Raw genomic sequence first — 27,997 nt, 5'->3', positions numbered from 1 at the left:
TGACGTCACGCCGCGGTGACGCCATCGCCCCGTCGCCGCGCGCCCGGCGCCGCCATGTTCAAGGTGAGGAAGGGTCCCCGGGCCGGGCCGGGCCCGCAGCGCTCGGGGCTCCCCGCGCCCTTCTGCCTCTTAACTCTTCGCACGCTCTTAGTGCCACTCTCCTTGCAGCTGCTTAATCGCTCCTTTTAGCGCTTCAGCACCGCGTGCCCTCCGTGCTGCATGAAAAGAGGCTCATTCCTGCCAGGGAATTGCTGTGGGGCGCCTCCGGAGCGGACTGGAGCGCGCAGCCCGCAGTCCTTCTCTTCTCTGCAGCGGCTTCCAGCAGCGCGGAGCTGTGCCACCGCAGGGCTCGCGTTCGTGCAGTTGTCGCTTGAAAGTGTCAGTTCGATCTTGGAAAGTCTCCCTCGTAGTGCGTGAAGGTTGTCAGTGAAACCCGCGGAAAGCACGGTCCGGCTCTCGCTGTCTCAAAGGTCTTTGCCTCCGATTAGAGCGGCCCAGGTCCCATCAGGCTGAGAGCAAGCTCTGTGACAGTCTGGACGTTGTTACAGCTTAAAAAAAAAGCCACCAAAACCTGGTGATGCTTGACTCGTACTATTCATTTTACCTTGGTACCATTTTCTGTGTGAAATATTGATAATATATCTAGATATCAATATACTGAGTACACCAAATACTAATATATAATTGAAATACGAGAAGTTCCATCTGAACACGAGGAAGAACTTCTTTACATTGAGGGTGGCAGAGCAGCTGCCCAGGTCGTGCAGTCTCACTGGTGGCATCCAAAGCCCACCTACCTGGACATGCTCCTGTGTCACCAGCTCCAGGGGGCCCTGCCTTGGCAGGGGGGTGGCACTGGATGATCTCCAGAGGTCCCTTCCAACCCTGACAGTTCTGTGAGTCTGTGATACTGATGTGCTGAGCCCTTGCTTGCTCTGCTCTTGTCACAGATTCCTTGTTCTTTTTGTGCTTTAATGTTGGAATTCTGTGCTCAGAATCCTTGAGAATTCCATAATTGTCATTAGAGGGTTTATATGTGAGCATGTGCATTTGGGCACTGTGTATATTAGTGTATTAGTACGTTTGTACAGCCAGTGAGGATTTAGGTGCTTCAGGCTAACCCGATGTTATGCCTCCGAGAGCCAAAGGGAAGGTGGCTTTTTGTCCAGGATATTTGTGCTTCAGGGACAGGAGTGTTCAAGAATTTGGATTTTGGTTTTATGTTTTTATAGTTTGGGTTGAGAAATAGGAGGAAGAATTGAAAAATCTGAGAATAATGAAGTGTTTTCGTACTTCAGGACCAGTATATCAGCCTTCTCAAAAGTATGCTCAAGCTTTTCCTATCTGGTGTCTAAAGATAAAGTTGAATTCTTAGCTAGAGAGGAGTAAATGTATCTTTTTCGCTTAAAATAACTGCAGAGCATTGCCAATAGAAAAGAATGTTGGCTCTGCTTTTCTGATACTGACTGGCTGTAAGACTGGCAGGCCGAAGGCACAGCTCAATCAGTCAAAATGTTGTACTAAAGCAGTTGCTTTAGTGATATGTGGTTAGTAGGGATTGCAAAAATGAGATCCTAAAGGGAGTTTTTTAAACAAAAAGTACAGCAGTTGATCTTTCATACTCCCAAATACTTCTGTGTATGCCAATTTGCAGTATTTCAGCAGCAGTTCTGTCTGTCCCATGAGGCAGCTGATGTAGGAGACCATTGCAGTGTGACTTGAACAGCACATTTAAGAAGAGATTCAACTTGCCTTTCAGAGGTTAGTTTCATTTTGTTAAAAATTAAAACCAATGGAAAATGTCTGCACTTCAGTATCTCAATAATATAAACAGTTCACATTTCAGTCTGTTATGTTAACATAACAGTCTGAGTGGTTCTGGGATCACTGGTACTGTTTTGTGAAACCCAGGTGCTTCCAGTCTTCTGCTCTGCTGTTTGTGTCTTCATATAAAAATCTCAAATATCTGAAAGATTTGGTGTTACTGTTTCTGCTGGTGACACTTAGCACCATTTACTCTGTTTGAAAACATATTTCAGAAAGAAATGCATTTAGGTTTTTGCCTTTTCAGTGACAGAACAGTTTTGCAGTGAAAAAAGGAAGGATTGAGGAAATAAACTCTACAGCTGTTAATGGTTAGTAGCATTTGTTTTTGTCCTGGCTAAAGGAAGTATGTGAAGTGTTTAAGCAAACACTATTAAAGATTATCCTTGTCTTTCCTTGGCTGTGAAACAGCTGAACCAGTCATTGTGGTGTTTCATTCATAGTGATTTAGTAATGAGTCCATAAATTCAGACAAGGAAAAACTTCCATTTTAAGCAAGTTTTTCCATACCTTTTGATCCTTCAGATCCCTTATGTTTATTCCAGAAGAGCAATCCTGTGACCTAGTTCTTGTGTGCTGTTTCTCTACACTTAAATGAACATTTTCAGGAAGTTTGACAACTGTATAGTCTAATTTTTAGCTTGAGAGGTCTATTGGTTACATTTAATAAACATTCCACCTGCAAGGCAGTGGAAGAAATTTAAGCTGCAAATGCTTGACTGCCTGCAATAAGCTGATGTGGTGTGGATAATTTTAAAGCTATTTTCTAAGAGTTCTGCAACAGACAGGCAGAGCAATTGTGCCGTGGCTGGGCCGGTTACCACCATCACAGCGTGGAGGGGTCTGGCTGCACCACGGCTTCAGTGTCACAAGCAGCTAGGTCAATGCAACAGAGCCTTCTGCTCGTGGAAAGGAAGAGGCCTTGCTGCCTTCTCCTTTCTCACCCCCTGTCCCACGCAGTTCCTGTGGTGCTTGTCAGGCTGTTTCGTGGAAGGGTTCCATTTGCTAAGCCCGCACAAAGCTCTCCGCTTCTCTTTCAGGATTAATCTTTTGCCAAATTGGCGAGGTGAATTGCCTCACGGTGGAAGCATCCGGCCACCAAAGCTAGGGCAAGGTGAGCAGCAGGACTTCTGGGAAGCAGTGCTGGAGAGGAGCCAGACGCCTCCAGTTTGGTGTTAGATGCACTGGTGCTGTAACCTGATCCAGCAAAACACAGCCTGTTGTAACTCTGCACATTTCCCTGAGCAGGAACAGGAGTACAGACATTGAAAGCTTTCCCGTTCAGCTGACATTTCTGGAGTTATACTTTTAACAAAGATGTGCGTTTGCTGAAAATGCTCTCTGGGCATTCTTGATTTACTGTGCAGCTAAGATTTTTTTTTCTTCTGTTTTTTTAAGTTGAAGCAGACTTTGGTCTCCTTGTTTTCCTAAATCTATACGCAGATATTAAGTAGAAGTAAAACACTGAACTTCTTGGTACTAACTATGGAAAAATGGAGGTACTATGGGCATTCACAAAGTTGTTTAAAATATGAATATAGTCTTGCTATTTAAACTGAGAAAGTTAATACAAAAATTATTTTAAACAAGAGAAAACAAGATCTTTTTTGTGAGGTGAAAACTGATGAGATTAGCATTTATTTCTACTGCCTCCTTTAGTGTTAGGCTTTTCCAATCACCACCTGAGTGATTTAGATGTTACCATATCAGTGCCTGAGAGCATTAGATTGTGTACTGCTGACTCTCCTTTCTCCTAATTTCCAAGCATCTATTGAGATCACTTTTGTCCATGTAGAGGGACATAAACATTGTCTTCCTGGGTATGTTCAAGCACGTTGCAGTTTTGTTTGCACATCATGATGTCCTTGTCCTCCGGTAATGTTTGCAGGTAATTCGGCTGGGGGCCACCCCTGTCAGCCTGAGCTTGCTCTCTGTCCAGGTTTATGCTGCTTCTTCAGAGAAGGCTTCCAAAAAGGAGTTGCTGAAAATTGAGGAGGTAAGTGTGCTTAGAGTCTTAGTGCTCTTCTATCTAAAGAATTCTGAAAACATTGTGTTTTGATGTATGAAAACGTTTAGGTACATCTCATCATTGTTTATATTCATGCCTTTAAATTTGCTTCTCAGTTTTCCTCAACAAAGATGTATGTACAGTTTTGCTTTTACTTGGGCATGGCATTTGATGATTTTCACCTGATAGGGTCAGGCTTGCTTTTGTGTAAGATCTTTTTCCTACATTAAAGCCTGTTATTCATCATTCAGAAATTACATTTTCGTGTTTGTAGATTTACTTATGTTTATATTTCAAATCCACAGGAATATTTTCTTTGCTTTTTATCCAGATAATATCACGTACTTTTTACTGTAAGTAGTGTTGGTAAATTCTAACAAAAAGTCATTTATGTTCTCCACTAAAACAGTGAATCAGAATGTTTTATTTTCTAAAAATATTCTCTTTTTTATTATCAAAATTCTTATCTGGCAATACTTTGAATCCACCATAGTAGCCTGCAGAATTTTGTCAGTTTTCCTTTCTTCACAGTATTCGGACCTAACCAACAACAAATTCAATAAGTAGTAGTAATAACCTGTTATGTTTTAATTTCTTTAAGATGTTACAATATCTTGGTTATAAGTAGAGCCTTAAAATACCCTGTCAAACTGTAGACTCGCCAGCATTCTTGCACAGGCTTTTAAAACCTTGAACACTAAAAAAATTAAAATAATTTGTTCATAACTAAATCCAGCTTTATATGCATGAGAGCATGCAGTTGTTTAAAAATTCTGAACACTTCAACCCAAGCTAAAGTGTTGTACCCTGAGCCCTGGAAGTAAATCAGACTGGTGTTTGTGCACAGTGGTGTTTGGGCTGGCAGTTCCCTGTGCAGAGGGAGAGGAGCTGCAGTTGCAGGGGGCTCCTGGCCTGGGGACCTCAGCCTGGGCCATCGTGTGCCCAGCCTCTGCTGGCCTGAGTCACTCCTGAGGCAGCAGCGTGGAGTTCATGTGAGCTGAGTAATGGGCTTGCCATCAGCTCCAGCACAGCAGAATGTGCAAGCCATGGAGTTTTGGCTGCCATTCTTGCCATTCACAGGCTGCTAGTTTGGATCTCTACTGTGTCAGCTGTCTAGTTTCATAAAATATATGGGAATTTCCTTATCTCTGAGGCTTCTGTCCTTGTGCCAGACATTGCTGTTAGGTTGTCCAACAGGATCAAAGTTCAGCTTGTGACTGTGATTGCAGGGATGACCTGGTTTCCTAGGGAAGTGAGGCTGAAAATCCTTGTCTTTCAAAGTATTATGGGAAATCCAGCTGCACAAGTTATCAAATTATTGGATAAATTTGCTGTAATTTATGTTATGGTTAGCAGCTTTTTAAATTATGACAGAGAGGCAGTTCTTTTCCAGCTGATCTTGAAAAGAGAGCTAGCTACATTTTAATGCAGCAATACTTGTAATCATCAGATTATAATAAACTACTAAATGGAGTATAAATATGATGTAAAAGACAAGCTCTTTATACTAAACATCTGTGTAGTATATAAACTGCTAGAAATTTTAATAGGTTTTGTTTTGTTCTGAGCTTTGCTATTCATCTTCTTGTTTGTACCCTGAGTACAAACTCAAGGTTTTTTTTTACTGGAATACAGTTTCAAATATGCTTAGATAATTGTAGTAAATACTGTGGTGATTCTAAACCCTAAACAGGGTGGTTTAGCATTTATCATGTGAAGGTGCCCATTGCCCGTTGCAGTTCCTCTTTGCTCAGTGCCAGGGTGCCATTAGTGCTGTCAATTGCTGGTGTGGGTAATGACCAAAGATTGGGATGTTGTACCATTGTCCTGCTCAGTAACAAACAGGCACATGTGTATTGGATATTACCTTTGTTAGAAGCTGCTTAGGCTCTTTAATGATGCCTGGTGCATATATAGAAAATGATTAGTTGTGATTTCTAGTACATTCAGTATGTTAACTGGGAACCAGAAGCGCTGATTAAGGTGGGAAACATTCTTCACAATTATGTTGTGTGTCCTTATTAAACTAGTTTAATATTAATTTATAACTTGTGACTTGGATCATATAGCAGCTATGAATGAATTGTATAGCAGTTAGAAGTCATCTTCATCATAATTACGTGCTGTGTAATTAAACTTTGCTCATAATGGTTGTCTCAGAGCTGTGTGAATTTTTATTATGCATTGTTTATGTAGTAAGCACAGTGTTAGGTGTTCTCTGCTTAGACTGTTCATGCCCTGAAGACCTACTTACACAATTACACCTTTGTTTTTAACATCTTGTTTGCTAATATTCACAGCTGTCACTGTACTCCTCCCCAGCTCGTGAGACTAAATATGTGGAGAATCCCAGAACTGAATTGGAGGAGGGGGTTTCCCATTTACGGCATGTTATGGAGCCATATACAGCCTGGTGTCAGGTATAATGGTTTGTATTGCAGCTGCTGGTGGATAAAGTTCTAGCTGGGACTGTGGTTTGTTTTTTCTGAGTTGGAATTAACAGGTAGCAGCAAAGTAAAAGCTGATAGCTGCAACAGCATTTTTCAAAAATACGGCATCACTGAAATTTTCTGCATTGTTTAAAATTTTCTACAGTTCCGGTCATAATGTTTACCCCTTTATCACACAGAACTATTTGTGCCTTTATACTGATTTGCTAAACCCTGGGTTTAGAAGTTCTCCTTCCAAAAGAATTAAAATTAACTAAGGCATAGAATTGTTTTCTGAAGTGAACTTTAGGCTTAAATATACCTAGGGGTATCTGGATTTGGCACTGGTTCCGTGGCTGAGGAAGATTGGAGTGTGGTATTTGCAGTTTTCATGCTCAAGGAGGCCTTAAATTATCAAGCAGTGTGTTTTGGAGCAGCAAAACCAAGTTGCCCACGCTGCAACTGTGACAAAACACAACTTAGCAAAAAAAAAAATCAGTATTTGTTGAACTGGAATGTTGAGGGAAGGAATGTAGCTCTCTGGAAGAGAGAAAATCCCAGACCACTAAGTACTGGTAAACCTAATCCCCAGACCTTTCTCATATATATTTTATTAGTTAGTATGTTTAGAGTAAATAGTCATTAAATACAAAAATAGGCTCTGTAGCGGAGAGGAAAACCAAGATTTTTGTGATCAAGGCCTAAATTGTTGGTGTTAGATTGCAAAGCCCCAGGACAGCTTTCTTGCTCTTTCCTGCCCAGGAAATGTTGAGGTTTATTTCTGAAGTGGGAGAATCCTTGCCCTGTGGTTGTCTCTTGGCAGCTGTAGGTGATTCTCTGCTTTGCTCTCTGCCTGTTGTGAATCCCCTTGAGCTGCTAGCTGTGTGCCCAGCTCTCCACTGAAAGCCAAGCTGTTCAGATTGGGGTGTCCTTTCTGCCTGGAAGTTCTGTGTGCTGCTGCCTTTAACAGGACTGAAACATTTTTTCAGAGTTCCTCAGTCTGGTGTTTCGAGTGCCCCCAGCAGGAGCACTGGCTGCAGCTTGGGAAGGGAAGGGGGATTTTCCACAGGACAGCCAGAGCTCTGGCCTCCTGAACACATGGGTTTTGCTTGGTGCCTGTGGTAACCCTAACCCTAACTGGGGGGTGAAATTGGAGAGGAGGTTAGCCTTTAACCTTGCTTGATGTCTTGCTGACCTGTTGTTGTCCTATTTGTTTTATTTTTTTTGTCTGTCTGGTGATCATTGACATAAGATGTGCTCTTCTGCTCACACACAAGAAGCCATTTCCTGGCAGTGGTTTACTGACTCATTTTATGAAGTGGACATGTAAACTTTATGGGTTTGGGGCAATATTGCTTAACTGTAGTCAGAGGGAGCTTTGGTTTTACACCCCCTGCCCATCCCTGCTGTGTTGAAGAAAATAGTATTTAGGTGTGTCTCAGTTGTCTGTAAAATAAAAGAGATAACCCAGGATAATCAGAATGAAATTGGTTGTGTTTGTATATCCATTTTATTTTCCAAAATTACTTAACTGTAGTGCAAATGCAGCTCAAAACTCAGATATAGAAATAATCCAATTATATTTCAGTTGTGACAGAAGATCAGACTTCATCTCTGGGTCTTTAGAGCAAGTTCTTCTTAAATTGACCTTTAATAAGACCAACATCCATTTAAAGTTATGTTGTGTGTCACGTGCTAACGCTTTCTTTTTTTCATGCCACGTGGGTTTTTTTACATCACTCTTGGCAGTGAGGAGATGAAAGTTCTAAAGATATCATACAGTATCGTAAACAAATGCATTCACTTCTGCACAGATGCAGCTCAGGTGGAATTGCAAGATGATTCTCTGCTTTAGCTTTGGGCCTATATGTTTATGAATTTGTTCCCTAATTTATATACAGCCTTACACTGCTCCTCTGAAGCATTATTAGTGTAAATAACAATTAGCAGGTTCTTTTTATTGAGATTTATTTTTTCTATTTTGATAAAAGGCAGTCTGCATTCTTTTATTTCCTCAATATTCTCAGTCTGAAAAAAAATGTAGAACTGGTCTGTGGGGTTGATGCAGTATCTTTGATTTGCTTTGGGCATCTATGAAAATCTAATTTTCCAACTCACTTCAAAATGCAGTCTTGTTAGCCTAAGACAGTCTCCTGGAAAGTGGAATTTATCATCTTGCAGAATGAGTCACGTACCCCTCCAAAGTGTGAGGAAGGAATTTATTGCAGTGTTGTACTTCTTTTCTTTGTATCACCTCAAGTATTTTTGCAATACCTGCATACACTGAGAAACACAAGATAATTCTGAGTTTCAGTTGCCTGATCTCAATAAAATACTGAGATTGACATCTGTGTTTCAAAATACTGTATTTTATCTCTACCCAAAGAGTCCTCTGAGAAAAATCTGTGAGTTATACTAAATGTAACATTGAGCAAGCACAGCCCTATAAGTGAAGGGTGGAAGTGGGAATAAAAGTAAGTTATTTTAGGGACATCACTTTTTTCTTTCTTCTTTTTTTTTTTTTCTCTGTCAGCTCAGTTACAGTCTGTAGTTAATATTTTACTTACTTGGTATCTATTTACCCTTGTTCTCTTTTTTTTTTTTAGGATCTTTATGCCAAAGCTATGCCTAAGTTAGAAAAAGCTGTTGAGCATGGTAGAGGTAAATCAGCTTAGTTTTCTTAACTAGCAATTTAAAATGCAGGACTGTACTATATCTTCTGTTTACAGGGAATTACATTAAGCATCATTATATGTATGATTTCTAATGCATTTGAGGCTAATTTATTTCCACTGTATACCTGTTTGAATTTTCTTTGTGGGTCACTTATGACACTACATTGCTAAGCAATTAAAATCTGAGACCCAGGTTTATGTTTATCAATGTCACTAAAAATTAGTTATGCAGGAAGAGAAGGGGAAAGCCCCTCACAAATTATTCCCAGCCAGCAGTATTTGCTTGACCCAGCCTCCAGCAGTATTTGCTTGACCCAGCTTAGTAGCTGAAACCTCCTGTAAAGTTTATTACTTGTTGCAAGCATTAGGTCTTTTGTTTGTAATGTTTAGCCTTTTCATTTTGGTTTGCTTCCATGGATCTCCTAAGAATTTTGAATTAATCCAAAAGAATTTTGTTTTTGGTTTTAGGAGCATCCTTTCATACTTGGGCTTTCCAGGGCTGAGCATGGATTCTTTTTAGAGTTCATTTCAGATACTGCACCTCTTTTCTTTAAACTTAGCAGTTTCAGTCTTCTGAACTTGTTAGCATGGAAGATTTTCCACAGTTTTCCATTCCTCCACCAGACTCCCATCTTAGAGTGCACTTTGTTTTTGCTGTGTGTTTCCATTGTTCTGTGATTTGTTTTTTACAATATTTTACTGAAATTAGTTATTGTTAGCATGTAACTCTAAAATTCCGTTTTGCAAAGGTTTTTAATCACTAATTTGAAAAAGATACGATTGAGATGCAAAGAGCAAAACAAAACAGATGGCCCAGGAGCAAAGGCAAAGCTCCTATGAAAATTGGTGAATACAATACAATATTCAGTTTCATTCATGTGTCACTAGAGAAGATCTCAAAGGCTTTGAATTTTTTGCCAGCATGTCTAAAATGCACATGATAGTTAAATGTGTTTTGATAACTCTTTGTGTTTTGTAACAATTGCCAGCGTGTATTGATGATTCCTTATCACAAAACCACTTTCACATTACATTAAAGCACTTTGTTCTGGATTCTTTTCAGAGGGCTATGAATTTCTCCAAAAACCACCTGCTGGATTTTACCCAAGGCTTGGTGTGATAAGTTTTGCTGGAATTATTGGATTGTTTCTTGCTAGAGGTAAGTGAGAACCATTTGAACTGGTTGTGTTACTATTTTGGTTAAGTAATTTTTTTTGTGGGTTTTAGGTTACTAATTTTTAGTTGTGACAAGGAGATCTGAATTAACTGTTACAAGCATGTTTCTACACTGTTCCTTATAAAGAAACTTCATGGAAAAGGTGTTTAATAACCAACACTTATTGTTTTATCATTGCTGTATTTGTTACTAAAATCTAGTCTTCCATATTTCCCAGTAGTATAACAAAAATGGCAAAGTACTTGTTTGGTATCTTTTAGCCTAAAAATATTTTTAATTACTGAAGTTCTTAATCACATATGTTACTGTAGAAAACAACAGAGGAGTGAATTTTGGTAAAATACAGATATTCCTGAATTATGATATATGTCAAATTAGGAGTATATTCGAGTTTTTTCATAGTATTGTGTGTTGATGTGCAGAGCTACAGCAGACGGTGATTCAGCAAATAGACTTGTGACTCTGGGGGTACTGTAAATACCTGCACATTTTGCACTACAGAAAAATGATACCGTTTATTTCATCACACTTACTGAAAAAATGCTCATGCTTTCATAAATAGAAGAATTAGTCTAAGAAATGTTAAGTGTGAAGAAATATTTTGTGCTAACATTGAGATATTCTTAATGCAGTGAAATGTAGGTAACAGAACTTGAAAGCTGTAGAATTTTAGTACCAGTGAGGACATGGTTTGGACAAAAATAAACTTCTGTGGGGCCTGAATGTGTTGAACTGGAGGTGTGTACTTGGCTGTGTAGAAATTAGAAGTGCACCTCAAAATATTTAATTTTCCAGTGAAGCTGGTGAAAGCAGTATTTTTTTTCCTAGTGCATTTTTTCCTAATGAAATCAAGGTAACTTCCCTGTTTGAAGTTCTTCGTATTCCTCCTTCTCAAGTAGCGTGATCTTGAATGAGATTTGCTTCCATCATTTATGAGGGGAGAAGGGGGAGTGCAGTCTTGGGACTGGAATTGAAACATTAGAGGATCCTGAGTTTAATGAAAATGAAAGTACCTCATACTAAAACTGTTAAATTTGTGAATCTTTTAGGATGGGAGCCATCATTTTAAAACTTTTTTTTTTTCCTGGTAATAGTTTAAAATATGACTGATATTTTAAACTATAGAATATAGATATTTTAAACTATAGTTTGACTATATTCAAACTATAGAAGGAAGTGCCCCTTAATTTTATGCTACCACAAGTCCTCTTTATTTTATTCTTCCCTCCCTTGGTCTTTGTGGAGAAATTGCCCTCTTGGAAGATAAAATCCTCCAGGTCTAATCATGACACTTGAATATGCACAGCTGCTCACTAAGTAGAGAATATGGTATTCAAAGTTTAATCATGTGAATATTGTGCAGTCATCCAGCTTGGTTTAAAATGCCATTAAAGATAATTAATTTTAACTCGTGTTGCAGATGAAGTGATGCACTTCACTTCACTTGTAAGAGAGCAGCAGCAATGTGTTTATTGCTATAAAGCAATGGTTTGAAAGGATTTGATGGCAAGGTACACTTGATCAGTTACTGCATAGAGGACAGGGTCAGACAGACCTCTCTGGGGAGATCCTGCTCTTGAGTCGCAGGATTCAGTCTTTCTTTCTAGATTCCTACTCAGAGGAGCCTAGATGTGTCCAGTCCTGGTCCCAGACTCAGTCAGCAGTTTATGTCCAAAGGATTTGATGTGCACAACCAATCTAAGATATGATCTTAGTGAAGCTTACAAAGTTCAGCAAACTATTAGGGGGGGGCCTACTGATCAGAATGATTTCGTTTCGTAAGGAACTGGAAGGATGGAAGAGAAAGTACACTAAAATGTATTTAAGAAAAATGTTTATAAAGAAAATGTTAGGGCCATTCAGCTGATTTGGCTAACATATACTCTAACAATGCTTTGTGGTTTTTGATTTTTTGTTACAAAACAGGCTCAAAAATAAAGAAGTTGGTGTATCCTGTAGCTCTCATGGGTATTGGTACCTCCATGTATTATCCTCAGCAAGCAGTTGCTATTGCAAAGGTCAGTGGTGATACTTTTCTTTGCAGAAGTGTCTCTTACTTTGATTGTTGCCTCCTAGCTTCAGATTAACTGGTCATCCATGTTTAAAAGCCATGTTAGTGGCAATTAACAAAATTACAGTTATTTTGTCAAAGCAGATGCAGTCTGGGCTGAAAGATAATCAGACATGATTATCTTATATCTTATTCCTTTTAGTGACTTTTTTTTCTAACATCTGCAGTAGTGTCTTCAGTTACAGAAATGTAATTTTCTTTCAAAATCTCTAACCCCGTGTAACACTAAATTAACATAAATATGCAGGTGAGTACAGTTTGTATGTTTACTTACAATACTAAGAAATATGAAATATCTTGTGAGCAAATGAAAACAGTGTTTGAAAGAAAAAAGAGGGGTTCTATAGACAAGTCTCCATAACATTTTGAGATAAATATTACTGACATTTTCTGCTTTTTTTTTCATTGGGGCTTTCAGAAAGATAGCATGCACATTCTGGAACACAGTAAGAATTCTGCTGCAAACTTACTGGATGCCTTCCCTATTTATGGATTTGTTGTTCCAGGCACTCAAGAAATATGTTAACTTGCAGTTGCTTAAGTTATTTTCCTGTGAGGGAAAGAACTGAAGAGACCACAGAATTGCTTACAGCCCTTACCGATGATAGACCGTGTGCCCTGCTGTCCACACTTAGTACTGGCAGATTCCTTAGCTCTCCACCACATCATGTTTCATATCCAGCTTTTAACCACTCACAGTGCACCTACTTGCATCTTTCAGAAATTCTTTACATTTCAGCCTTTGGTAAATTTGCTATCTAGTTACTGGCCACTTGTGAATAACCCTGAGATGTCAGAATGGTAGTATGATATTCTCAAGAACATACAATGTTCTTTAAAAACTGAAAGGTCATTGACTTAGGGAGAGTCAAAGCTGCTGAGTTTGAACTCTGCCAGCATGGTGGTACTCTGGTCTTTGATGGAATCCTTTTTTACTGCTTCCAGGATTCAGATGCTCCAAATACAGATAATTCTGTTGGCTTATTCTCAGAGAGTGAAAATTATGCAAGTGGCAGGAAAAAAAACCATCAAAATTTAAGAAGCTTAGACATTTCTGTTGGAAACTGTGTATTAAAATTCTACTTGCCTTCTGAACAGTGAAGTGGGAAGCGATTGAACGCTGTTCAAACTGGTGTTACTGTTTTTAAAGAAGCTCAGTTCAGGCTTAACTGTGGATTTGGTGCTAACAGCTTCACAATACTTAGTTTATTTTATGAGAACTTTGAAGTGCATGGTTGCTCTTTGATTAATTCACAGTTCTTAGTTTGACTGTAATGAAAAATCTGATAGGAGATTGGAATGGGTTTAGCTTTGTTGACTTGGTCAGGACAGTAGACGTATGAATTTGGAAACTTCTGTGGGGAGAGTAATATGCTAGATACTGCTTTGGTTCCTCTAGTCTGTCTTGTGCTTTCTGTTCTTAAAAAAGCAAAGTTTTAAGCATATTACCATCCATAATTTTTAGGCTTTAATCTGAAATTGGAAACACTTTCCTCTCTATTAATTATTTTAAAATGTTTCATAAGCCTTTCAAAATATGTCTGTAAACCTACAAAGGAATGCCTGCAGTACAAAGCTCACTTACCAAGTTAATGAAACAATATAGAAAATATTCTGTAAAATAAATTTAAATTATTTTTTATATTATGTTTCTTTTTATTTTTCTTCCACACTTGAATACTTCATCACTGCTTTTTCTTTTACAGTTGTGTAATTCCCTTCATTGGGTGTTGTGTTGTTTTTATTTTTTTAATTTGTTGTTTCTGTATCACTTTCATTTAAGACTTTCCAATGGAGAGTTAGAAATAAACACAGCAAAATGTATTTGTAATTGAGGCCCAACCCTTAATTCATCTGAAGTAAAAATTTTCCCTTAATTAAGATGTGTGAATTCCTAAGCCAAGTTGTAGCAACAGAGTTCATCATTGGTAACAGGTAGTTTTCAGACACTAATCATCTAATTGAAGATGGAAGAAATTCATAGACTATTATTTTCCCCCTGCTTTAGGAAATAATCTAATAAATAATAGATCACAAATTCTAACAAATCACAAATTTGTAGAGGATTTATTTCCTCACTGCCAGTATTACTATACTTCTAATAACTTTTAACAAAAGGTCAGACTGTATATGTGGTAGGGGAACTGAATTTAATACTAAAGCTTATTTTATTCTGGTGGAACTCTACTTAGTGTTTTGCAGTGGTATTGCTTTCCAGCTAATCATAATATACTCAAAATACTTTGTATTTACTGTGGCTTATATTCCAGCTGGAAAGAACTTTCCATTATGCAGTTATTTAAATAACTCTATCACTGGAATTAAATTTTGTCCTTTGTTATTAGAACCTTTCAAATTTACTAAAGTGCTGTGTGTTATGCTTTCATTCTTCTTGAAAGAAAGAAAAGCTTCCCAATAGAGTTTTGTTTCTTTGACAGCAAGCCACATTATTTCTGTGTCTTTTGATCCTGCACCCTGTCCCTTGCTGGGCTCAGTCTATAAGGCATAAACAGCTGTGCTGGCACAGCTGAGAGCAGGACATGACTGCAGAGCTGTGGGCTGGAAAGCAGGACCTGGGCTCACTTCATCCATGTTCGCTGCTGAATGCTCGTGAAATGGCACTTTGGAAATGCAGGAAAACCAGTGGATTCTCAGTTGATAGTTTCAGTATACAGACACAGAATTGCTAATCAAGATTCTGTGTGCGTGTGATTCAGTGTAACATGCGTTGTAGTCAGTGATGCACGCTCATGGTGCTGTGTGGCACATTGGGCCTTGGAGACCACTGGTGCTGCCCCAGTAGTGCCCAGTGTGGGTGGCCCATGGCCACCTGGAACTTTCAGAATCCCTTTTGAGAACCACTCAATCTGACTTTTGAACTTGTTTGTTCAAACTTTAGCATACAAACCCACTGACAGTGCTGCATTCAACAGCAATGGCATTTTAGCATGTTGACCTTGTAGCTTGCCCTTCCAGTCTGCCTAGAACTGTGTTTTTCAGCTGTGGAAGTGTCTGTGAGTCCTGGCTCTTGGGAGGTTTGTGCACTGGTGAAACATTGCTTGGTTTTGGCAGACTAAACTGTCTGGGTGGCTGTACCTTGTGATGTAGCTACTTAATCCAGCAACGTGAATGACCAGTTTCTCATCTAATGCAATTCATAAATCACTTGGTCATGTGACCTTATATGACTACAGGAATATTTTTAAGTTTGTACTGTTAGGCCTTTAGTGTGGTTTTAAATATTTTAATGGAGTATTTAGCTTAAAATATAGCTTAAGGACAGTTGTATTTTCTCATTTTATGTTGGTGGCTGTGTCTTCAGCGATATTGCAGACAAGACCAGCACTTTGTTTATTGTGATTATTTTCCAGTCCTGGTAGGTTTGTGTGGTTTGCACAAGGGACCACCATCTTTTTAGATGAGCCAGCTAGTTTGTTGAAGTGCTGGATGCTAGAGAAGGAACACTTACGATGCTGAAAAACAAAATAACTGTCTATACCTGTAATATTTAAATTGGGCAGTTTTGGAGATTTAACTTGTTAACTTGATGTGCTTTTTTCTGATGACTCTTACCACTTTCAGCTGTAGAGGAAACTGAGTGCATCCAATGGACTTGTTTAAACCAAAATAATTGCTCAGATATGGTGACAAAAAGGATACTTTGTATTTAAGACAGCCTACATTTTGGATTTAGTTGTGACTTGAAAGGGTAGTTGCTGATTTGTGTTTGTTTTCTTTTAATTCTAGTTATTCAGTAGCCTCCTTTGTAAGGTATCTGGCACGTGGTACCTGCCCAGAAGCACATCCTGGCACCATTGTGTAGTAGCTGCTGTAATCAGTCTTGCTGATTGCAGATCACACAGACAAGGGGAAGTGGCTCTTCACACCCCGTGTACCCAGCAGTAGAAACACTTGGCACAGGGATACTAAAAATTTGCACTTCCCCTTGAACTCCATGCAAAAAGTTCATAGAAGGGAAATTCCTTGGGCCTCTTTACACACATAAAAATCACCTCTGCCTCAGGAAATCTCTCAACAGTGAATTGATGGAGATCGGAAGAAACTGAAAAATGTAGTTCAGAAGCTTTTTCAGAATCATCAGAAAATTGTTTCAGAAGCATTGACGCTTGCCCTGTTCTCAGAGTTTGCCTTTTGTGGCTTTGCCTGCTGTAGAAGATAGGGAAATACCTCCTTAGTTCTTGATTTCATAAGCTTTTTTAGTTTAATAGCTGTTTAGTTGCACAAATTGTCCTTTTTGCTGTTCTTCTTACAGAAACAGACAGCGATATGAAAGTCAGTATAGACCTGAGCCTGGCTATAAAAACTCTTTCGTTTTAAAGAGTGCTATAAATACTACAATTCCATGTACATAAGGGGCAAGGGATACTGTTTTATTAGACTTAGGGCCTTTCCCTGTCATAAAATACTTGTTGGTGTAATATAGCAAACACAGTCTTTCCTAGCTATGTACTGTTTTGGGAGTTGACAGCTGGTTATTCATAACATTCATCTATCAGCAAGTTCTAAAAAACAAGTAAGAACAACATCTGAAATTGGAAAATAGTGACAACCCTTAGTAGGGTCTTTGAAATGGGTATGGTCAAATTAAGAAATACTTGGCATATGTTAATTATGTTGAATGTCAAATACTAAGAAAACTGATTGTTTCCACACACAATCATTCCACTCCTCTTTGTACAGATGTATATTCAGGTAGTCTTCAGACAGGCTTTTAGCACATTATTTTTTATTATTCCTCATGGGACATTATTTTCCAGGATGTTTATTAATTCTGTACATTGTAAGTTTGAGCAGGAAGAATTAAACATCTTGAGTTATGAGACTTTTTCCATTTAAATAAGAAGCAAGACAATATTCCCCAGATTATTAAGTTTATGCTTTCTAAAAACTTTTGTTTCAAAGGTTGCTGGCACACAGCTGTATGACTGGAGTCTTCAAGGATATATTGCTCTAGAAGCTCTTTGGAAGGATAATCCTAAGAAGAAGAAATCAGGGGAAAAAGGTGATAAGGTAAGAAGTCTGAGGAACTTGATTTCTGAATTTACCACTGCCTTTTCAGAAAAAAATTATGAACAAAAGTGGTTTGGTTCCACTGTGACTTGGCCTTTATTTCTGAAGAGAAATTTTTCATTCTGTCTTTCTAAGCTGTGGAAAAACATTAGGCTTACTTCAAGCTAAACTTTCAGAAATCCTGTTTGGAAGGTTCCTTTAGTATAATCTGATACAGATAAGCAAACAGAATTCTAGGAAATGTGTGTACATGGCTTAGTGAAGCATAGTATGAGAGACTGGAGAGCTGAGCAAGTTTATTAAATGTGTGCCAAAGAAAGCCTGTAAGGTTTTTACGTGTTTTTTTTTTTTTTTTAGCTGCTGCTTAAAGAAAAGTTCAAGTGTGTAATGTAAACCTCCTGTTGTTTTAAATTCACTTTTAAACTCACTGTAACTGGGAGAGAGGTGTTTGGAGACAAAATTGCACTTGGAGAGACCTCGGGGATGGGACCAAGTTCCCTTGGTGCTGGGTGTTGGAGTAGTTCCAAACAAGCTGGGCTGGGGAAGTGTTCACATGTCCTGGCAGTTGCTGAGTCTTCTGAGAGTGAAGACTTTCATCAGTGGCTACACATCCTGTGCTAGCCCAAGGCACTTCAGTAAATGAACCTGAATAAACAAAGGTTGGTTACTTGTTCTGTACCTTTCCTAAACCTAGGCTGTCAAAAAGAAATTGAAAAAATCAGGCAATGTTAAAATATTTCAGAAAGACAAACTGACAGCATTAGTAAAAAATAGCTGAAGTTTTTCTTTTATTGTGTCCTAGGCTTTCAAAAGGGAGCACGTGGTTATTATTGGAAGGCAAAAACTTTTGACACTTTCATTTTGCTATAAGGCTTATTCAAGCACTTGCTACCTCAGCAGAAAAACAGCCTGCAGAATTGCAGAGACCACTAAGTAAACACACTTCCTTCTCTTCCTCCTTGCAGAATTTTTAAATCACACCCCTTAGTTGCCAAAACATGTTACTTGCACAAAGGAGCAAAATGCTCATTGACAAGTGTTCTCCAAAAGTCCATCTCATTGTTCAGATGCTGTCAGTGTGAGCTGCTGCTGTGTAACTTCATGGATTAGACAAGGTACAAAAACCCTGTGACTCAAATGAAGGAACAGTACTTGGTCACTTGATGAAACTTCTAGCATTTCCCAAGTTCCCAGATCTCTTCCCACTGAGGCACACAGCCTTACTGGTGCTTTGTCCTCGAAGTTCCTCAAGAGAGGCCCTGTCTCCCTGCTGTGCAGAGGAGCTGAACAGCAGCTCTAAGAAGTCACATGCTTTTGTCTAGAATGGGGACTGAGAAGTGATCCTAATGGAAGAATTTTGCCTTGAAGCTTCCTTTGGCCTGGGTTGGTGAAACCATACAGAATAGATAGTTGAGAATCTGGGTGGGTAGGGATGGCTTTGTTTTAGGTTTGTTCCAGATGGAAATAATAATTTGGGTTATTAGCACCACCAAATCAGTATCAATTTTTCAAGCAGAAGAATTTCTGTTTAAGTTCCATTTTTTATTGGAGGCTTTTACTCATACATAAGTGTCACGGAAGAAAATGCTTTTAACTATCATATACTAAAATTGGCAAAGCATTGTAGGATAGATTCTGTGACTTCTGTCTTAATTTGACAACCTTGTGGAAGAATTTGGTTGCTTTTGTGTATGCATTTCGTATTGTCGTTCTAGGCAATTAGATTCCTGAACTAGTGAAGACAGGTCTAAATGTTACTCTTGAGTTGTTGTTGCAGCAGATGTAACCCATTTCATGAAACCATGCCAGAGCAAAAGATGTTATTTTTGTTTTTGTGACATTTACTCCAGCATTTTCCTGTTGCTACACAAAGGATTCCTGCAAATAGTCAAGCAATATATGGGTGGCTCTTCTTGGCTTCTGTTAATTTGTTACGTTGCTCATAATTTGTTTGATAGTCATAGGTACCACAGCTGTGCATAACTTCATGTTTGTGCAGCAGTATGTCATTAAAATAAATGTGGTATGTTAATTTTCTGAAGGTTTTATGAAACAAAATCCTGTGCCAAATTGAGGTCATATCAACTGAATTCTGAGTTCTGCCAAGAAAGATGAATTCTGGGACCTTCTGTGCCTACATTTCAAAACACTGTGGCTACAGCTCCTCCACAGAGCAAGTCAGTCAGATAAATGTTTTTAATACGCTGTTGAAGGATGGAGCTCTTCAGGATGTCAGGATAAAATCTCTCAGCTAAAACTGAAGCACCTAGAAAAATAATTTTCTTCTCTTAGTTCTCACTTTGTCTTGTCTCTGTACCATTCAAAGACTTTTGCTGTATTTTGTAACAATTTTGGATTCTCTCTCTTCCAGCAGCACTGAATTGGGCACCCCTTGTTTTTAGTGCAGTGGCCAAATTGTGTAAAAGCAGAACAGCACTACAGCTCTAAGTACACCCTTCTTTCAGCCCTTGTTCCTTTCTTCTTGTGTTTGCTCTTTCCCACTTTGACCCAACTAGTAATGTAATGTCACAGAAAACTAATTTCCCTCTCAGCTTCAGAGACTGAGAGAAACTTCTATGGCATATTATTTGGTTTTAATTTCTGTCTGGTGTGCTGATGGACACCACCAGTGACTTAGCAATACTAGTTTATAATACATACAATTTTAAAACCCATCTGTTTTTATTACACATGTAAAAATATTTTAATATATAGATTTATATCTAAATATAGATTTATAATATATTTTATATAATATGCTTTATATATTTATATGTAAAATATATATTTATATAAGATATATTTAAAGTCGATCTCTATGGCAGTCTCTGGGTATTTTTCTCTGGGTATAAGTGCTAGATGGTAACAAAATGTCTCCAGGTACAAAGCAGGCTCAGCTTTGGCTGATTTCCTGTACTTGTTTAGAGCAAGTGTCAAGGAAATGGTGGACCAGAACCTTCCTCACCTGAAAGCTGTGTTGAAAATTGTGGTGTCAGTGTTTCGACTGGGGAGCCTCACGGTCATCATTACAGATTGACACCATAACAAACCTTGAATTGTGTTTTAGGAGAGTTTTGAAGTCACATGTATTTTGGTCATCTTTTAAAATACAACATAAGCAGCTGAGAGAGCTTTTTTCTTCAGAAAATGCTTGTTAGGCTTGGCTTTGGTAGGTTCTGAATAGGCAGGCAAAAGTTTGGTCATCTCAACTAAAGGATAAACATCTACTTCTGGCAGAAAATGCTGTTTCCTGTCACATGTCCTCTTTTTATTGTTTGGTAACAATAAAACAGTATGAAAACACAAAAACAGTATGAAATTTGTAAGAAATATTACTTCTTTTGGAGTGGATCCTTATGGGCAGTGGGGAATTTAGATGTGCTAGAAGTGGGATGGACAGAAAGAATGTACTCTGCAAAAAGCTGATCTCTCTAAGGGCAGCTTAGAGCAACATTTTTGAAAGTGCTTCATATTTTTGTGAGAATTAAGTTCAAGGTCAACTAAAGTAAAAGAAGAAGGAGTTATTGATTGACTGGGGGAGGATGAATAAGTTAAGGCAGTGATGTTCTCTTTATTCCAAGCAATACATTGCAAACAAAAGAGGACAGAAGGTAAATTATTTCTGTGAGCCCAGGTGAGCCTTTGTTTTTCTTTTGCAGCTGTGTTTTGTTTTGGTTTTTTTTTTCTGGTGGCCAGACTTTCAAGAGTTTCCATAAGCATAAAAGATACACACCTATCTTACATACTTTTGAAGTTATAATTGCTAAGATTAGTGTAAAAGGGTCTGCAAGACTTCTGAGGTAGCAACAGAAACTTCTGCACCTGGCTTGGCTGTACTGTAAGGGAAAGAGGCACCTCCCATTTGGGGGTTTGACATTTAGCTGGTTTGCTTTGGGGGGTTTTTCTTTGTATGGAAGGAATATTTTCAGAGTAACCATGGTGGGTTTTTAGCAAACTTTGTAGTTTAAAGTTTAAGTGTCAATCTATCTCTGTTAGATACAGTGTGAGCTAAGTTGGGGTGGTTTTGAATCACTCATGTAGTGAAACTGTACAGTCCTCTTAGTTCCAGTGTTATTTTTAGTTTCAAATATTTTTTTTTTAAATCCCAAGGAATCCCTGTGTATTGAACATTTGATAATGAATGTATTGTGGAGATTTTTTATCAGTCACCTTTCCCTTGAAACAGTCAGAAACACAAGAATGCAAAATACTTCCTCTTCTCCTGTGGAACAGAGCTCTGATGTGAACTCTTCTGGCCACCCAGATTTGTTATGGAGTGGTGGTGTTGAGCCAGAAAGTAGAAAGACTGTCTTGAATATGTGCCTGCTTCTGATTATGAGAGGGTACCCTGGCACAGAGGAAGTCTGTCTTCTGAGTCATTGATCTAAACTCATTTTTTTGCTTCTGACCTGCTTTTGACTGTGCTAGAGGACTTTGGCACTTTTTTGTAAAATTATGTGCTTGTGCCACAGGAAGTCCTTTTCTGGCTAACTCAGATTACTGCTTGAGCTGTCTCACTTAGGCTCACTATTTACACTGTGGGCATATACAGTGGATGGAGTTAAAAACATCTTAATTGCTAATCCAGCAAATGACTTTGTGTGAGGAATTATAGTCTGTCAGTGGATTGGCTTGAATCAAATAACTCAGGCTTAATAGTTATGCTGAAGGCAAGCCCTGTGATGAGATCTCCTGAGCTCATAGAAACAAAGGAATTTAGCAAGACCCCTGTTCTCTTGTGCATGTGTGTGTGTTGCTTTAGATGGTTTTCCTCTTTCAGGACATTAAAAAAAAAGCTTACCTAGACAGTAATTATAGACAATAATTACTTTTTACAAGTTAAAACAAGAAACTGGAAAAATACAGGCTTCTCTGTGAGGAGCTTATTTTTAATTCATTTGTTCAGGATTGAGTGAACTCTGAGATGAGGCATCGTTAGTCAGATTATTCATTGTAAATTTTAGTAAAATGTCATAACTTAAAAGTTCCCGTACAGGCAAATTACAGAGTAGGTTTTTATTCTGAAATGGGTGTTGTTTGTGAATGTAATTTCCTCTACTATGAAATATAGTAATCAAAACAAAATGGATTTTTGAAAGAATTACCTTTTAAGTGCCTTGCTAGGCATTTTTTGAATAAAACATTTAAGAAATATCTTCATAACTGAATCCTGATATACTGAGTCCATATCTCCAGCACCGCATATGCAGGATTGCACAGACTTGGTGCCTTATCATGTTTAACTAGTAATATATAAATTTGACCCATTCTTTGAAACATTTCCAGTCTCTTCTAGCTTCTTTTGCTACATTTTCCATCACATTTAGTATTATAGAATCACAAAATTATTTGGGATGGAAGGGATCTTAAAGATAATCTAGTTCCAACCCCTTGCAGGAGCAGCTTCCACTAGATCAGGTTTCTCAGAGCCCCATCCATCCTGGCCTTGAACACTTCCAGGGATGGGGCATCAGCAGCTTCTCTGGACAACCTGTTGCAGTGCCTCACCACCCTCACAGCAAAGAATTTCCTCCTGATATCTAATCTAAACCTGCCCTCTTCCAGTTTGAAGCCATTCCTCCTTGTCCTGTCACGACAGGCCCTTCTGAAAAGTCCCTCTCCAGCTCTCGTGTAGCCCCCTTTAGGCACTGGAAAGCTGCTAGAAGTTTTCCCAAAACCTGCTGTTTTCCAGGCTGAGCAATCCCAACTTTCTCAGCCTTTGTACAAGAAGTGCTCCAGCCCTCTGGTGATCCCCTGCCCTCCACTGGACTTGCTCCAACAAGTCCACATCCTTCTGATGTCACAGGCCCCAGAGCTGGACACAGCACTCCTGGTTTGCTTCCAAGAGCAAAGCAGACCTGCTGCCCACACTTTTGAAGCAGCCTAGGACATGGTTGGTTTCTGGGCTGCAAGGGCACATTGCTGGGTCATGCTGAGGTTTTCATCAACCAGCAACCCCAAATCCTTCTCCCCAGGGCTGTTCTCAATCCATTCTCTGCCCATCCTGTGTTTGTGCTTGGGATTGTCCTGACCCAAGTGCAGGATCTTGCACTTGGCCTTGGTGAAATTCATGAGGTTCACTTGGGCCCACCTCTCAAGCCTGCCATGGTCCCTCTGGATGGCATCCCTTCCCTACAGCATCTTGGCCACCACACAGCTTGGGATTGTTGGCAGACTTGCTGAGGGTGCCCTCGATGCCAGGCTCCTTGCTGCTGACAGAGGTCCAGCACTGACCCCTGAGGAGCGCCACTTGTCCCTGGTCTCTCTCACACATCAGACTGATGTCTGCAACTCTGAGTGTGACGATCCAGCCACTCCCTTACCCACCGGGTGGTCCATCCATCAAATCAATGTCTCTCCAGTTCAGAGACAAGGATGTCCTGCAGGACAGTGTCAACCACTGTGCACAAGTCATAGATGGCATCAGTCACTCTTCCCTTGTCCACCACTGCTGTAACCCTGTTGTAAAAGGCCACCAAATTTGTCAGGCGCACTTTGCCATTAGTGAAGCTGTGTTGGCTGTCACCAATCATCCTTTAATTAAGTGATGTTGGTAAAAATAACCTTCTAGAATAAAGAGGAAATGCCATTTAAGTTCCATGTGTAGAATTTAAGAACAATTGAGGGTGGGTGCCACCTCTGATTATTTCACCCAAACCCCTGTTCAAAGCAGAGACAATTCAAAATTAGATTTCGTGGTTCAGGCCTTATGTAGTCATGTGCTGAATATTTCCAGGGGTGGAGATTTAGAAAGTTGTCAGGAAAACCTGCTCCAATGATCAGTGGTGTGATACATTTATATTTTTTGCCCTTTGATCTAAGAGAAATATGCCATGCTCCTCTGACCTTTTTTCCCTGTCCTTTAGATGTGAACCTCTGAGAAGGATGTGGCTCTTCCAGATATGTAAATGCCCATTAAGAAATTGTGGATAGGAATTAAGTTCCCCCTTTGTCTGGTCCTCACTAGTCTGAACACGTCTTCATCTCAGCTCATCCTTCTATGTGCTTCAGTCCCCAAGCCATGTGTGTGGCCCTTTAAGTAGTTTTAAATGGATATCTATTTAAAGCTGTAATCAAATGCATGTTTGTTATAGCATCTTGGCAAATAGATAGACCAGACCCTGTAACAAGCTTCTCTTCATTCTTTGATTTCTGTCATTAATGTTGGGGAAAGTGTGAGAACACCCTCTAAAAGGAAGTGTGCTAAAAGAGATCTATTGTATAAATCCATACGGAATTCAGAGAATGCAAAATAGCAACTACTCCATGGGTATTCATCCTCTGTATTAATATGGGCAAAATGATTCAATTAAAGCACTTCTGTTGAAAATACTTGTTCTTTCAAATCCTTTAATTGCTTGGCTAGCTACAGGAAGACTAAAATCTAGAAAGTGTTTGGTAAAAGATCATGTTTGAGTGTATTATACTGAATTAATCCCATGAAGCACTTGATTTTGTGAGATATTTTTGTTTCAGCTTTTGAAGAGGGTTTCTGTTCTGGTAAAAACATTAATCATGGATTGCGTCAATTGAAGCATTGTGCACATTTTTTTCTTCCTCAAGGGTGATGCAGTGGGTGACAAGCCCCTGGAAGTCCATGCTGCTTCAAATAAAGAGCAAACCCAGAAGTAGAATGCTACATCACCTGGCATCAAACAGGTAAAGGATAAAGACTGGTAATGGTTTGTGGCTAAGCAGCAGAGTAACTGGGAAAAGCTGAACATTTTCAAGTTTGACATGTAGTTTTCTTCATAATGGTTAGGAGAGTGCAGACAGATAATTTTATTTGTCCTAAAATTTGTCAAGAATACATGCACTCCCTAACACTATTCAAGTTAAGTAATCTAAATTCTTCATCTTTAGAGCCAGTAAATACATGTCTGTTTGAAGGGTTCTGAATTAATTGAGGAAAGCCTTGTGATTGTGGTATTGGTTGGTTTTGGCCTTCTATTTTCTTCTTTGCCTTCCCATTTCTGCTTTCCATAGCAAAACCTCTTTGCCTTTTTTGTCATGCTTGTACAAGTATTAGGGTGGGGAAAGAAACCTCTTCCCTACTGATAAGTTTTCTCTAAAGATTTGTGAGTGCCAGAGTACAGCGCTGCCTTACAGCCTGTAAAAGTCCATGATGTGCCTGACCTTTCATGTTAATGCAGCTCCCAAATGAGTCCTGTTGGGAAGAAAAGATGGAGGAAATGAAGGCAGCATTTTACAGGCTCTCCAAGGCAGAAACTCTCTCAAGGCAGTTGAGATACCAGTTCTGACTTGGCCTCAGGGCTGTGTTCTAAATAAGCAAGTCCTATGGTTACAGTTTCTAGAAAAGCAAAACAGATACATCCTCTTCACTTTTTTATGATGGTTTGGTTTCATAGGATAAAAATTGCTTTGTATTTGAGGCTTATTACAAATAATTATAACATAATTGGACATAATTTAGCACAAAATGTCAGATGTCTGCTCTGTTATCTGTTGATAAAGAATGTCTCTTCTGAACATGTTTTCTACTTGCTTCTCTTTGCCCTATATTATTTTTCCATCATGTTAAAAACTTACTTTTCATCAGAAAGTGATCCTGGCATTATAGAGACTCCTTATAATTTTTGTATGCAGTATTGTATTTACCAGAATTTTTTTTCCTTGCTGCCAACTTGTGTAAATAGAGTCCAGTTCTGGCAGACTGCATCAATTTTTTTTTTCCATGCACCAGCATCAGTCACATATGTTTGCAGATGTGGTGGAATCACCCATCTGCTGAGCAGCAGGCTCCACTGCTACATGGGCAGCTTTTAAAGAAAACCTAATCTTTAATGCTGGCTCCCTTAAAGTGTTTCTAATTGCTGTTGCTAATTCTCACAACAGCAATGTGAGCTTGTTGACTGGCTGATGTACTGAGTACCTTAGCTTTCCCTTTAGAGCTATGAATATCAAGTCTTTAAGAATACATGTTTTCCAAGTAGTTTGTAAGATAGTCATTTAAAATAAAAACTAAAAAAATAATAGGAGGATTTTTGAATAATTTTATGTGTAAAGAATCCCAAGAGAACTGAGAGGAAGAAAAGCCTCTCTAAAATTCACTGAAATATTGTGCTTCTTATCAACTAGGACAGAGCTACTAGATGATAAAAACCCAAGAAAACTGAACTTTTGTATGTGACACTGGACAAATATCAAGGTTCAAACAGAAATCCACAAATAGGTTTTATTTTCTTTTAGAATTTCTTGCTATGAATATAATTTCTCGTAGGCCTTTATTCACTTTTTGAAATGTCAGCCTTTTGCTTCAGGCACATTTTCCTTGTTTGGGGAAGGTTTTAAGAGAGTGATATAAATTGCTCAGGAGCTTGAAGTACCTGAGTGCTCCTGGTTTTGAAACCTACATGCTTCACCTCATGTTGTTTCTGGAGGAGGCACATGAGGGGAACTGCTGGATTTTTGACGTAGGGCAACCAGATGGTGAAAGTTCAATTCAGTATCAAGTTCAGCTGCTCTGCGGGGGTGGCAGTTTGTTACTTGTGCTTGAAATCAAATCCTGTCATTTAACTCCATACCCAAGTCCAGATGTTTTGTTGGATTTGGGTGATCCCAAAGGTTGGAGAACATTGCTGTGATCTTTGAAAAGACGCATTTTTTTATTCTGGATGAGATCAGTCCCGAAAGCCTCACAGCATTTTCAACTGTTGGTAATACTCATAGTTGAATGTGGTTACTAAAATAAAGACAGTCTCATTTCCTCAATGATTTGCCACAGCATGAGTCTCTGAGCTGTGAATGGTCAGCCAAGGACAAAATCATATTGGGTTGAAGACAACAACGTATTTCTCTATTCCAAAAACCAGCAGCATTGCACCTCCTTTATTATAGTTTGTCATCAAAAATGATATGCAAACTTCAGCTCAAGCCACATCCCGCTGTGGAAGAAAAAAGCTTTAATTTTATCCAGCTGTTGTATTTGGGAGTTGCATAGAAGTGACAGGGTTTTGTGTTTTTTCATGAAGATGGTCTATCTCATTTTCATTCTGTTCCACATCTATATTTATGTAATTCCAGTTCTTTGAGTTAAATCGCCCTAGTCTTACTCCAGAGTAAGTAAGATTCAGAAAACGTGCATTTGATGGGGATTTAAAAGAATTCTTTTTGAGAAAGTTGGTTTATTATACAATATTCCAGTTGGTGTTTGATTTGAAGTGTTGTCTTTTGTCTTTCTATTTAGTTCAACTATGGGAATCAAGTCCTCTAGAACAGACATAATCATTAGTGCTCTAATGTCAATAATATGAAGAGTTAAATATCTCTACTGCAAGCATATTGGTGTTGAGAATGTTCCTCAAACAGATTTTGATCAACTTGCCACATCAAAGAAAAAAGTTTTGATTGCACTATAAAAATGAAAAGGCCTGTGTTAAATTTAATTCTGATTTCTTCCTCCTTTCCCCCTTAAACTCTGTCCCCTTTCTTTGGTTATAGGTGAATAAGAATATAGATATGAGCAACAATTTCCCACTAAAAAGATGAAAACCATCTGAATCCATTTTGAATGTGACTAATCTGCCCTCTGCCTCAGGACAGTCGGATGATCTGCTGCTCGGGCTTCTGGTATGGCTTCTGTGAAAGGACACTACGTGTTTTGGGTCAGTCTTGAGACTTCATCCTCTCTTCTGCAGTGGGACTCAAGGCTGCCCATGCTTGTCCCATTGCAGGGTCAACATGGCAAGTAGCAAGTCCCAAAATCCCTCGGTCTCTTTATTATTTATATATAAAATAAAATTCCAGTTACAGAAAATGGTC

General features: G+C 38.9%; 1 protein-coding gene across 1 annotated transcript; it reads left to right on the top strand.

Annotated features, from left to right (window-relative positions):
• The first annotated feature begins 25 nt into the window (after positions 1–25).
• On the top strand, positions 26–27,997 carry APOO (apolipoprotein O). Its single transcript, XM_041399885.1, has 9 exons — positions 26–63; positions 3,713–3,820; positions 6,133–6,252; positions 8,868–8,922; positions 10,000–10,095; positions 12,040–12,131; positions 17,108–17,215; positions 24,779–24,874; positions 27,677–27,997. Exons 1-8 carry the CDS (start codon positions 55–57, stop codon positions 24,845–24,847), a joined length of 657 nt encoding a protein of 218 aa, XP_041255819.1. The 5' UTR covers positions 26–54; the 3' UTR covers positions 24,848–24,874; positions 27,677–27,997.

Source organism: Onychostruthus taczanowskii, unplaced genomic scaffold (genome assembly GCF_017590055.1).
Source record: "Onychostruthus taczanowskii isolate IOZ18803 unplaced genomic scaffold, ASM1759005v1 scaffold17, whole genome shotgun sequence".
In the NCBI taxonomy this organism is placed as follows: domain Eukaryota; kingdom Metazoa; phylum Chordata; class Aves; order Passeriformes; family Passeridae; genus Onychostruthus; species Onychostruthus taczanowskii.
The sequence above is the reverse complement of the archived record's forward strand: the minus strand, read 5'-3'. Positions and strand labels throughout refer to the sequence as shown.

What these genes read in the sequence shown, in the direction of transcription:
- APOO (XM_041399885.1), top strand. An exon ending in CATATACAGCCTGGTGTCAG is followed by an intron (nt 6,253 to 8,867) that starts GTATAATGGTTT and finishes TTTTTTTTTTAG; the next exon opens with GATCTTTATGCCAAAGCTAT. An exon ending in AAGCAGTTGCTATTGCAAAG is followed by an intron (nt 12,132 to 17,107) that starts GTCAGTGGTGAT and finishes TTTGTTTCAAAG; the next exon opens with GTTGCTGGCACACAGCTGTA.